This window comes from Hemitrygon akajei, chromosome 19 (genome assembly GCF_048418815.1).
Source record: "Hemitrygon akajei chromosome 19, sHemAka1.3, whole genome shotgun sequence".
NCBI classification, from domain to species: domain Eukaryota; kingdom Metazoa; phylum Chordata; class Chondrichthyes; order Myliobatiformes; family Dasyatidae; genus Hemitrygon; species Hemitrygon akajei.
The window spans coordinates 75,955,950-75,969,635 of record NC_133142.1 but is presented as its reverse complement, the minus strand read 5'-3'; the positions used below and the strand labels follow the sequence as shown (position 1 = coordinate 75,969,635).

At 40.3% G+C, this 13,686-nt stretch overlaps 1 protein-coding gene across 2 annotated transcripts in view; it reads right to left on the bottom strand.

Moving 5' to 3' along the window:
* LOC140742084 (guanine nucleotide-binding protein G(i) subunit alpha-2) overlaps positions 1-13,686 on the bottom strand; it is a 338,259-nt gene that overhangs the window by 153,161 nt on the left and 171,412 nt on the right. For both annotated transcript variants that reach the window (XM_073072911.1, XM_073072912.1), the window contains exon 4: positions 8,136-8,296. In XM_073072911.1, coding sequence (XP_072929012.1) covers positions 8,136-8,296 — 161 coding nt within the window. The remainder of the gene's footprint in view (positions 1-8,135; positions 8,297-13,686) is intronic.

The following is a 13,686-nucleotide window of genomic DNA, read 5'->3' as shown; positions in this document are numbered from 1 at the left end:
CTGGAAATACTTGCTTGTGATTATGTAAAGAGCAAGTTTACAATATTAAGTTCAAGTTTATTGTCATTCAACCAACATGTATACCACCAAATGAAACAACATTCCTTCAGACCAAAGTGCACAACAAGATACATATAACCCACACACAACTCGTAAAGTAATATTACAACCAATAAATTAACAAATAAGATGCAAATACTATACAAGTTAAAAAGTAAATAGTACAACACTACTGCTCTTTCATACATGATGGGTCCTGGGTGGTGGCAGGGAGTTCAGTAGTCTCACAGCCGGGGGGAAAAAGCCATTTCCCATTCTAACAGTTCTTGTCCTAATGCTACAGTGCCCTCTGACTGATGGTAGGAGATCAAAGAGATTGCTGAACGGATGGGAGGGATCACTGATAATGCTAAGGGCCCTGCCCACTCAGCACTCCTGATAAATATTTCTAATGGGTGCAAGAGTGATTCCAATGATCTTCTCAGCAATCCACACAATCCTTTGTTGGGACCTGCAGTCAGATCCTTCATCTATTGTCTTCATGTATTCACACTGCCTTCATATACTGTACACAATCTAGTGAAATAGCTTAGATCATGAACATCCCACCAATAATAAGGCATGACAGTGGGGGGGGGGGTTAGTGGAGACAGAAAGGGAAAACTTTGCAGGAACAAGACCCAAGTGCCAGGGCAGAAAATTATGTCTATATAGTGATGAAGATTCTTGATGTAATTTATTCACCATCTTATTCTCTCTGCAAGGTATATTTGTGCAACACAACATTGGTATGGCAGCAGCACACACAAAATGGAGGAACTCAGTGGGCCAGGCAGCATCTAAAAAGTACCGTCGATGTTTCAGGGTGAAAGTCCTGCCGAAAGGTTCTGGCCTGAAATGTTGACTGTTCTTTTTTCCAGAGATGCTGCCTGGCCTGCTGAGTTCCTCCAGCATTTTGTGTGTGCCGCTCAGATTTCCAGCATCTGCAGATTTTCTCTTGTTTGGAATGGCAGGCAGATTTTCTGGACAAGACAAAGGCTCAGGGAAAAGTGACCTCTGAGGTTGAGTAGTCACTTCAGTACCCACTCGTAAACTAGTGATCCTATGTTGTAGCAGATTGGGTGATGGTAATTTGTCCTTACACAATTAGCAAGTCAGAATTTTTAAGAATGCAATTCACTTTCACAGAATTAGCTGAAAAGTGATTTTTTTCATCAAGTCTTCTTTCTTGACGGACACCCAGGAACCACATTATTTAGGTACACCTGTATGTTAATGCAAATACTGCACCTATTCAGACAACCAAGTGGCATGACTCAATGCATAAAATCAAAATCATGCAGACATGGTCGAGAGATTCAGTTGTTGCGCAGAGCAAACAACAGAATGGGGGAGAAATGTGATCTAAATGACTTTGACCATGGAACAATTGTTGGTGCCAGATTTGATTTTCTCCAAAACTGCTGATCTCCTGGGATTTTTATGCACAAATCTCTAGAGTTTATGGAGAATGGTGTGTAAAACACAAAACATCCAGTTAGTGGAAGATAATGAGAGGTTGGAAGAGAATGACCAGACTGGTTCAGGCTGTCAAGATGGCAGCAACTCAATTCAACACCCATTGGAACAGTGGTGTGCACAAGCACATCTCAGAACTCACAACACAGAGCCCTGAATTCGAACGGGGACAGGAGCAGTATACCACAAACACACTCAGTGGCCACTTCATTAAGCACAGGAGGTACCAAATTAAGTGAGCACTGAGTACATGTGGTTTTGCTGCTGAGTTGGAGTTGTTTTATCTGCGCTGTGGAAGATGCATAGTTACCTCAACTGGTAGCATTTTGTGCAGGATCCATGGAGGGAAAAATTGCCAGCTTTGCAACAGCCACTTAGCATGGGAGATGTCTAAATGATAGAACACTGACAGTAGTTACAATGGAAATTATTCTTCTGGGTGCTGGGGTCAGCTAGCTCTTAGTCAGATAACCATGTTGCCATGCAATGCATATTAAAAAAGATTAGCTTTGTCACATGGACATTGAAACATACAGCAAAAAGTATACTTTGCATCAAATCATAAGACCATACGACACAGGAGCAGAATTAGGCTGTTCAGTCCACTGAGTCCATTCTGCCATTCATACTGGCTGATCCCAGATCCCATTCAACCCCATACACCTGCCCTCTCACAATATCCCTTGATGCCTCGACCAATGAGGAATCTATCAACTTCTGCTTTAAATATACCCACTGACTTGGCCTCAGCTGCAGTCTGTGGCAGGGCATTCCACAGATTCACCACTCTGGCTAAGAAAAATTCCTCCTTACTTCTGTTCTAAAAGGTCACCCCTCAAGTTTGCATGCATTCTTCTAAATTCCAGTGAGTACAGGCCCAAAGCTGCCAAATACTCCACACTTTAACCTTCATTCCCAGAATCATGCTCCTGAACCTCCTCTGTACTCTCTCCAATGACAACACATGCTTTCTGAGATATGGCACCCAAAACTGTTGACAATATTCCAACTGTGGCTTGACTACCGTCATCTAAAGCTTCAGCATTATCTCCTTGCTTGTATATTCTATTCCCCTTGAAATAAATGCCAACATTGCATTTGCCTTCTTTACCACAGATTCAACCTGTGAATTAACTTCCTGGAGTCTGGCACAAGGACCTCCAAGTCCTCTTGCACCTCTGAAGTTTGAATTTTCTCCCCATTTAGTTAATAGTTCACACTTTTGTTCCTTTTACCAAAATGCATTATCATACATTTCCCAACACTATTCCATCAGCCACTTTTTTGCCCATTCTTCCAATTTGTCCAAGTCCTGCTGCAACTGCATTGCTTCCACAGCATTACCTACCCCTCTACCCATCTTCGTACCACATCTGCAAACGTTGCCACAAAGCCAAATCCACTACCTAAATCATTGACAAGCAATGTGAAAAGTAGTGGTCCCAATACTGATCCCTGAGGAACACCACTAGCCACTGGCAGCCAACCAGAGAAGGCCCCCTTTATTCCCACCTGCTGCCTCCTGCCCGTCAACCATTCCTCTATCATGCCAGTATCTTTCCTGTAATGCCACAGGATTTTATCTTGTTAAGCAGCCTCATGTCAGGCACCTTATCAAATGCCCTCTGAAAATCCATGTAAATGACATCCACTTTCTCCTTTGTCCACCCGGCTTGCTTCCACTACAAATCAATCTAACAGTTTGCCAGGCCAGATTTCCCTTTCCAGAAACCATGCCGATTTTGACTTATTTTATCATGAGTCTCCAAGTACCCCGAAACCTCGCCCTTAATAATGGACTCCAACACTTTCCCAACCACTGAGGTTAGACTAACTAGCCTATAATTTCCTTACTTTTGTCTTCCTTCCTTCTTAAAGAGTGAAGTGACATTTGAAATTTTCCAGTCCTCTGGGACTATGCCAGAATCAAATGATTCTTGAAAGATCATGACCAATGCATCCGTTATCTCTTCAGCAACCTCTCTCAGGACTCTGGGATGTAGTCCATCTGGTCCAGGTGACTCATTCACCTGAAGACCTTTCAGTTTGCCTAGCGCTTTTTCCTTTGGAACAGCATCAACGAGGGTTGCGTTGGGGGCAACATGCAAGTATTGCCATGCTTACAGTGCTGACATAGCATGTCCACAACTCATCAACCCTAACCCCATATGCCATTGGAAAGTGAGAGGAACTGGGAGGAAATCCACCTGGTCATGGGGAGAAAGACAGCAGCGGGAATCGAATCACGAGCTGAAAAACTCTGCACTAATCATGCCACCACACTTGATCTATGTTTCATTTTTCACAATTTGCTTGAATATGGATTGCATATCTGTCACCTTCTTCTCCACTTGCAACCCTCCCTCCCACAGAGAATATGTCTCAAATAACCCTTCTGCAGAAAACTACAGAAAGTTGTAAGCTCAGCCAGCTCCATCGGGGCACATGCCTTCACAGCACTGAGAACACCTTCGAAAGGTGATGCCCATCCATCATCAAGGACCCTCACTCATCACATGCCTGTGTCATTGCTACCATCAAGGAACCTGAAGACACACTCAACATTTCAGGAACAGCTTCTTCCCCTCTGCCATCAGATTACCAAATCACTTTTTTTCCTTTGCTCTTTTTTCACTATTTTAATTTTACATACAATAATGTGCAAAAGTCAAATCTTATACACACGTTCATACATATATACATACACAAACTTTTAGGGAGTATTGTAGTTGTCAACAGAGAGAGTGTTTGTAAATTTGGCAGGAGCAAAGGATGTTGGGAATGACGAGGGTGGAGCACCATGGGGGGGGGGGGGGGGGGGAGCGTGTGGGACAAGTGACAGAGAAGTGCCGGGGTAGTGTGGGTGCACACCCATCCAGCTCTGAGACACAAGGCAAGGTCATTTCTTTCCAAATGATTGGTTCATTGATCATTACAGAACATCTCTCTGGTGCTTCCCACTCCCTTCCCCTTATCCCAACCATGATACCCCTCTCCCTGCCCCCTTCCCACTCTCAGTCCATAGTAGAATCAGGTTTATCACTCAATATGTGATGATTTTGGTTTTGCAGCAGCAGTACCGGCAATACAAAACTTACTACATTGCTGTGCAAATGACTTCTGCATGGTGCAACGGTACAGTTTTCTTTATTACCATGTATTGCATGTACTGTTGCTGCAAAACAACAAATTTCCCAACATATGCCAGTAATGTCAAAGCTGATTCTGCTTCATGCAGCACAGCTAGTGCGAGTAAACAGATTTACAGCTGAGAACTGTAAAGTCAAACTGGATTCCGACAGTGCAACTTTCAACAAAATGGAATGGAAAGCAACAGAGGGCAGGAATCACTGTTCCCTCTAAGGTGCACAGCAACTGAAAAGTTCCCACACAGCTTTAATTTTCTTTGGTGAAATGTTAATAATTGTGAAATACTCTGTACTAATTGTGTTAATGAACATAATCCACAAGTATTCCAAATAACAACAACTTTTACCATGAAACATTTTGGAGCTTCATCAGTACTTCAAGTTACAACACTGCAACAAACTGTAACAATAAAGACTGAATGGAATCAGTAGCTCATTCTTAATAGACAGCTGGCCCATTGAATGTCAACAAAAAATACTCTAACAAAAAGCTACTATTACGAACTACGACAAAAGTATTGCCTCAAAATTATTGCAGCCATATTATGATTTCAAAGTTGTTCTTTCTGAGAAAGTTAAGACTGGTTCAATTAAGACATCCACAGATATGTTGAACTATGTGCTTAGAAACAAAGAATTTGAAGAACTGTCATTTCTTGTTGACATCGTTGGAACATCTTCAAACATTTTGTGTTAACTGTGAACGTGGAGTCAGTCTTATGAATTCAATCAAATGTAAATCCAGAAACAGACTGAAAGTAGAACATTTTAATGATCTAATGAGGATTAAGTCACATCTTCCATCTGGATACGAAATTAATCTAGATGGTGTTCATAGACAATGAATTTATAATAAAGAGAGACAAGAAAAAGTTTATGAAATATGATAGATTTACAGTGGCATGCAAAAGTTTGGGCACTCTTGGTCAAAATGTCTGTTACTGTGTAAAGTGAGTAAAAGATTACCTGATTTCCAAAAGGCATAAAGTTCTAGATGGCACATTCCTTTAATATTTTAAGCAAGATTACTTTTTTTCAATTTCCCTCTTTTAGTTTCAAATTAACAAAAAAGAATAGGGCCCAAAGCAAAAGTTTGGGCACCCTGCATGGTCACTGCTAAGTAACACCCCATTTGGCAAGTATCACAGCTTGTAAACACTTTCTGTAGCCAGTAAGAGTTTTTCAATTCTTGTTTGGGGGATTTTCGTCCATTCTTCCTTGCAAAAGGCTTCTAGTTCTGTGAGATTCTTCAGCCGTCTTGCATGCACTCTTCTTTTGAGGTCTATCCACAGATTTTCGATGATATTAAGATCGGGGGACTGTGAGGGCCATGGCAAAACCTTCAGCTTGTGCCTCTTGAGGTAGTCCATTGTGGATTTTGAGGTGTGTTTAGGATCATTATCCTGTTGTAGAAGCCATCCTCTTTTCATCTTCAGCACTTCTTTTTTTTTTACAGACGGTGTGATGTTTGCTTCCAGAATTTGCTGGTATTTAATTGAATTCATTCTTCCCTCTACCAGTGAAATGTTCCCCGTGCCACTGGCTGCAACACAAGCCCAAAGTATGATCCATCCATTCCCATGCTTAACAGTTGGAGAGGTGTTCTTTTCATGAAATTCTGCACCTTTTTTCTCCAAATATGCCTTTGCTCATTGCAGCCAAAACGTTCTATTTTAACTTCATCAGTCCACAGGACTTCTTTCCAAAATGCATCAGGCTTGCTTAGATGTTCCTTTGCAAACTTCTGATGCTGAATTTTGTGGTGAGGATGCAGGAAAGGTTTTCTTCTGATGACTCTTCCATGAAGGTCATATTCATGCAAGTGTCACCGCACAGTAGAACAGTGCACCACCACTCCAGAGTCTGCTAAATCTTCCTGAAGGTCTTTTGCAGTCAATCGGGGGTTTTGATTTGCCTTTCTAGCAATCCTACGAGCAGTTCTCTCAGAGAGTTTTCCTGGTCTTCCAGACCTCAATTTGACCTCCACCATTCCTGTTAACCGCCATTTCTTAATTACATTATGAACTGAGGAAATGGCTACATGAAAACGCTTTGCTATCTTCTTATAGCCTTCTCCTGCTTTGTGGGCATCCTTTATTTTAACTTTTAGAGCACTAGGCAGCTGCTTAAAGGAGCCCATGGCTGCTGATTGTTGGGACAAGGTTTGAGGAGTCAGGGTATTTATAAAGCTTTGAAATTTGCATCATCTGGCCTTTCCTAATGATGACTGTGAACAAGCCATAGCCCCAACAAGCTAATTAAGGTCTGAGACCTTGGTAAAAGTTATCTGAGAGCTCAAATCTCTTGGGGTGCCCAAACTTTTGCATCGCGCTCCTTTCCTTTTCCCCACTCTAAAATTGTACAAAACAAAAATAATACACTAATATTGCCTAAAATGTTGAGAAGAATGCTTCATCTTTAACCTTATGACTTTTGGAGATCAGTTCATCTTCTACTCACTTAAGTATTCACAGTAACAGAAATTTTGACCGGGGTGCCCAAACTTTTGCATGCCACTGTACTTTGTTGTACTGTATTTCATTATACCCTTCAATTACTAAAATAAGAAGTATATTTTTAATATTCATTCTAAATATTCATATTATACACATTGTAAAAAAGCATTTAAAGTGCTGTACAGTTTTCAGGCTGTGTAAAAGATTCCTGCACAGAGCAATGGTTGTAGCTGTTGAAACAAAAATTGGCAAGAGACCAGCCAGGTACAAGTCCATGGCAGAAATATAATTGCCTTTCCTAACCCATGATCTTGTAATGACATCCGATGGGGATCATACACTGCTTTAGTAAAATATTTTAGATTAGTACTGTCCGCTTTTATGCAATCATCATTCCTTATACGAACTTAGCTGAAGCCTCTTATGTTCGGAAATGTAAAGAAAGCACTGATTCCTCTGCATTTGTAAATTTAAGAGAAGAAATTCTAACCAGCATTCATTTCACCAGCATCAGAATCAAGGATACGTGTTGGTGTAAACCACTGAACCATTGAAGTTTACTGTCACTTAATAGAGACAGAAAAGATCAAACAAAAAGAGCACAAAAATTCAGGATTAAAGCACAACAATTAGTGATTAATCTCACAAAACTGCAGTAAGAAGCAACTCTAAAATGTTATTCCATTCCAGGATCATGCTTAGAATCCAAATACAAAATAATTATTTTGACAAATGCTGCAATAGACTGATATTATAAAACTCATCATTTCTGCCATTAGTATTTGGAAACATAACTGCAATACTATCATTTTCTACAAAGACAACCAAACTTCCTTGCAAGTTGTTCAGATTTTTTATTATTTATATATAATTTAAGAATTTCACAGACAGAGCAACAGAAGAATTTGAAAGGTTTTGTGCCCTCATTCATCATCCTACTCAATTAACTACTGAGAATGGCTTTGTGTACAGAAACCCAACAAGGAGGAAAGGGAAAGATTGAGAGACTTACTATGCAGCAGAGTCATTAAGTTGGTATTCTCTGGATCGGCCAAAACAAGCTTGAACTCCAGCATCGCCCCAAAGCCTCCTGATCACATTTGCCAGGTCTTCAGGCAAGATGCCTTGCTCCTCAGCAGTCCCAGACAATGCAAACAATTGGCGGGCATCATCCTGCAGAAAGAACAAAGGTGAGAAATGGTCCTATCATGGTCAACTTCATACCGGCAACCTCCATAGGACAGCAATTTGGGAAACGGTATTTCCCCCTTGAGGAATTCACAAATCACTTTCAAAATTTGTGTGAAAATGAAAATAATTTATTTTTGACCTTCATTTCTTAACACATGCATAGTGATACTGTTTCACATTATGTAAAACTGTGATATGGACCACTATCTAGGAATGCAACCACCCAATAATGATGTAGTCAGCTGTATGCATTTGTTTTCCCTCTCCTCCACCAGCCTCGAATCCAAATACTCTTGTCTCCAAAAAGATCATAGAACCTTCAGCCCATGGCATTGTCCTGACCTTTAAACCTGCACTAAGATCAATCTAATCCTTCCCTCCTACATACCCCTCTATTTTTCCATCATCCACGTGCCATTCTCATCTTGACACACAGTACCACAATACTAAGAAAAGTTATAACATTGCAAATCAAGAACATTTGAAGATAAATGCTTGCTCCACAGAGCACTGGTGTTTCAATCTCAAATAATGGTGCATCCTAACAACAACATGATCTTTAATTTACACCAGCTTTCCTTATGACCTCAGTGTGACTACCATTTTAAGTTCAGCCAAACTATAAGCTTTGTTGCTGGACTTGGATCCCACTATCTCCACAAACTAAATTCAAATTGTTCAAACTGATTGCCAATGGGTCTCCAACAGCCAAAACAGAATCACATGCTATGTGCCACTGAAATTTTGAACCAGTTCCTGACAAGATATTGAAGCTTCCTGCTTAAGAGGCAAGTGCAAATCTGAAGAAGATACTCCATGTCAATTAAAGTTAAGAATTATCAATTATTCTGACATTATTAAACTATTCCATCTTCTTCCTTTCATTGAGAATTCTTTATAAAGTGATCATGAAACTAAGAGATTTCTAACTCCATTTACTGCAGATGATAGTAGACACCAACAGAATTAGTAACTTCAAACCACACAAGGAAGTCAAACAATGTTAATTCTGATCAAGGGTACACACCCTGAACATGACCAGTTTTGCCCTTCACAGGCTCACTGAGCTCGTGCATTTTACAACTATTTCCAGCAGTTTACTCTTATTTTATAGCTTCTTCAACAATTGAACACCCTTAAATTTCTCAAGCTTACTTTTTATAATATTTAACCTGCTTGAGCTCTCAGGTCTCTGCCAGTCTCTTAAAAATAAATAAATTTTATATATCTCAAAAGATAATTGACAGGTCATTTCTTTAACTACACACCTAAACTGTGGAATTCAATATCTAAAGCTATAATAATGCCAATCCAGATGCTACTTTGAATTACATCTTTATGAAAAGTGCTCCATAAATAAATTATTATGCAAAAACTTGATTCTGAAAGTCTAAACCACAAAGAGATCTCTAAAAAAAAACTTGAAAAGTTCCGAAACACAGCAGCAAATTTTGATTCAGGAAGTGCAGCTGTTTTCCAAAGATGTTAGTTGTGCCATAGATGCAGCAGATATCAAACTCTTTTAACATATACACCCGAATTGACCATGGTTTCCAACCTCACCATTTCCAGAATAGGAATAAGGAGCTTTAATAATAGAATTAGAGAAAAATAGAACTATTATTATTTCCTCGGTCTTGTTCTGCTCTCTAGGGAAAAATCAGAATTACCCAGGGAGCCTTGCTAATTTCTAAGTGGACTCAATTTCCTCGGAACTTTACCAAAAACTTTATCCAATAGAATGAAGGGTCAAGACCAAACTGCAATCCTGCAAGGAAAATTGAAACTTGAATAAAAACAATTCAGTGGTCTTTTGGGATTTAAATGGCTACATCAAGCATCATTACAGTAAATAAAATGTTATTCCTCTTGAATTGCATATACCTGCAGCTTATGAACAAGATCCTGTCAATAGTACAAATATTTATTCAATCACTTAACTTAATTTTCACAGAGTAACTGAGGAAAATAATTTTAGGATTGTTTAAAACTATACTGAGAACTAAAAGGAATCTCCTCATCATCCTAGAATTAATAAAGTCTATTGCAATAAGTTAACTACAATTCAGATGTAGCAGATTTCATTGAACAGTACCACACAGTCGCCTTTGGGTAAAATAAAAAAAGAAAATGTGAGCCAAGTATCAAAACCAGCACAGTGGTAAAGTGACAGCATATACTGCAGAATGATTAGGAAAGTATGAGACCTCTGGGAATTCACACATTGAGACATCGTGTTCAATAAAAGCTGAACTTCCATAAAGCACCATTAAAGTATCTTTAATTCCAGCAGTAACACTTAAGAATTTGAGAATCCTAGAGATGGCGCAGTGATCATATAAAGGAGGAGGCCCATCGGCCCACTGTCTCGAAAATAGCTCTCAATCACATTCCCCCAGCAGATTCCCTTAATCTACCTTCCATCACTTACACATCAACTCCCCAATGCTCCCACCACCCACATTGGGAATAATTTACCTTCTTGGTGCAGGAATAATGAAATTTAATATTAAAGGATGGGAGATGGAAGAGGGTTCAATGGATCCCCATATTTGAATAGATCCCACAATTATTTAATACAAGGATTGTAAAATCACCAGCAATAGGTTGGAGACCATCCTTCAAATTAAGTAACCAATTAAATTAAGTAACATCCGTGTAATGTGGTCAGAATGAGAGGACACAAGATAAAACCATGTGGTGATGATCAGAAAGTATAAACTCCACACAAGACCAAACCCAAGTCAGGATTAAACCAAGGTCACCCAGCGCAGCAACAGCACTAGATGAAGAACTGCCGTGTCGCACTGCTATACTACGACTCCATGAGCGAGGATGCTCAACAACTCTCCAAAAGGAGAAGTTGAAACTGCAAAGGATTTGATGGAGAGGAGGGGTATTTAAATTCATGGAGGATTCAGACAAAATAGACAGAACAAATCCCTTCCAACTGGCAAAGGGCCAAATCTATCACAGAATGGAAGCTGATTGCCAAAAGAGCCAAAATAGACACAAGGAAAATATTTTATACAGTGACTGGCTGAAGTTTGACATGCTCTGCCAGTAAAAACGGAGGCAGATTCAATTGCAGAACTCAGAAGGGAGCTGAAAAATTATCTGAAAGCATTTACAGGATAAGACCATTGGAAGAGTGTCCAGTTGATTGATCTTGTATAGAATTGCATGGATTCAACAAAAATGGCATATATTACTTCGCTGTTACCTTTGACATGACCTCCAACTTCGACCTCAAGTGCTACTTATTTCATATCAGTTGGCTGCCAGAAAATCAATACAACTTTTGAATTAAATCCTCATAGTTTTTTCACTTCCACTACACAATCAGAAACTGTCAAGAGAATAAGAAGCATCGGTAGAGGGAAACAGTTAATCTCTCAGGTATATGATTTGATCAGAACTTGTTAACCTGAAAAATTAAGGAAATTTAATATTTCCTGGATCTCCTGCTTTGGATTATTTCCAAATGGCCATTCTGGCAGGATTTGCAAGACATTACTTTCTAGAAAGTGAAACCCAATAGCATGAATGGCAGCGATGCTTCACTACCAAATGAACTCAATACCTTCTATGCACGCTTTGAAAGGGAGAACACAACTACAGCTGTGAAGATCCCTGCTACACCTGATGACCCTGAGATCTCCATCTCAGAGGCCGATGTTAGACTGTCTTTAAAGAAAGTGAACCCTTGGATGGCAGGGGGTCCAGATGGACTACTTGGTAAGGCTCTGAAAACCTGTGCCAACCAAGTAGAGGGAGTATTCAAGGACATTTTCAACCTCTCACTGCTATGAGTGGAAGTTCACACTTGCTTCAAAAAGGCAATTATACCTGTGCCTAAGAAGAATAATGTGGGCTGCCTAAATGACTATTGCCTGGTAGCACTCACATCGACAGTGATGAAATATTTTGAGAGGTTGGTCATGACCAGACTGAGCTTCTGTCTTAGCAAGGACTGGACCCACTGCAATTTGCCTATCAGCACAATGGGTCAACGGCAGACACAATCTCAATGGCTCTCCGCACGGCTTTAAACCACCTGGACAACACAAACACCTATGTCAGGATGCGGTTCATCGACTATAGCTCAACATTTCTCAACATCAATCCCACAACCCTGATTGAGAAGTGGCAGAAACTGGGCCTTTGTACATCCCTCTGTAATTGGATCCTCAGCTTCCTAACTGGAAGACCACAATCTCTGTAGATTGGTGAAAACATCTCCTCCTCGCTGACGATCAACACTAGCGCACTTCAGGGGTGTGTGCTTAGCCACAGCTCTACTCTATATATACAAATGACCATGTGGCTAGGCATAGCTCAAATACCATTTATAAATTTGCTGACGATACAGCTACTGTTGGTAGAATCTCGTGGTGACGAGAGGGTGTACAGGAGTGAGATATGACAACTAGTGGAATGGTGCCGCAGCAACAACCTGGCACTCAACGTCAGTAAGACGAAAGAGCTGATTGTGAACTTTAGGAAGGGTAAGACAAAGGAACATATACCAATCCTCAGAGGGATCAAAGTGGAGAGAGTGAGCAGCTTCATATTCCTGGTGTGAAGATCTCCGAGGATCTAACCTGGTCCCAACTAATCAATGTAATTATAAAGAAGGCAAGACAGCGGCTATACTTCATTACAAGTTTGAAGAGATTTGGCACATCAATAAATACACTCAAAAACCTCTATAGATGTACTGTGGAGAGCATTCTGACAGGCTGCATCACTGTCTGGTTTGGGGGCAGGGGGGAGAGCATTCTGACAGGCTGCATCACTGTCTGGTTTGGGGGCAGGGGGGCTACTGCACAAGAAGCTGTAGAGGGATATAAATCCAGTTGGCTCCATCTTGGGTACTAGCCTATAAAGTACCCGGGGCATCTTCAAGAAACGGTGTCTCAGAAAGGCAGCGTCCATTATTAAGGACCCCCAGCATCCAGGGCATGCCCTTTTCTCACTGTTACCATCAGGTAGGAGGTACTGAAGCCTGCAGGCACACACTCAGTGATTCAGGAACAGCTTCTTCCCCTCTGCCACCTGAATCCTAAATGAAAATTGAACCCTTGGACACTACCTCACTTTTTTTAAAAATAGAAAGCATCTATTTTATCTATTCAATATATGTATACTGTAATTGATTTACTTAGTTATTTTTTTCTCTTCTAAATTATGTATTGCTTTCAATTGCTGCTGCTAAGTTAACATAGTTCATGTCACATCAGTGATAATAAACTTGATTCTGACATTGCCAGAATTTTTCATTTGGGGTGTTTCAATGTTTACTGTTTCGAAGAATTTACACGGGTAGTTCTCAGAGTGCATCAAATCTGCTGATATTGAACTGGAGCAGC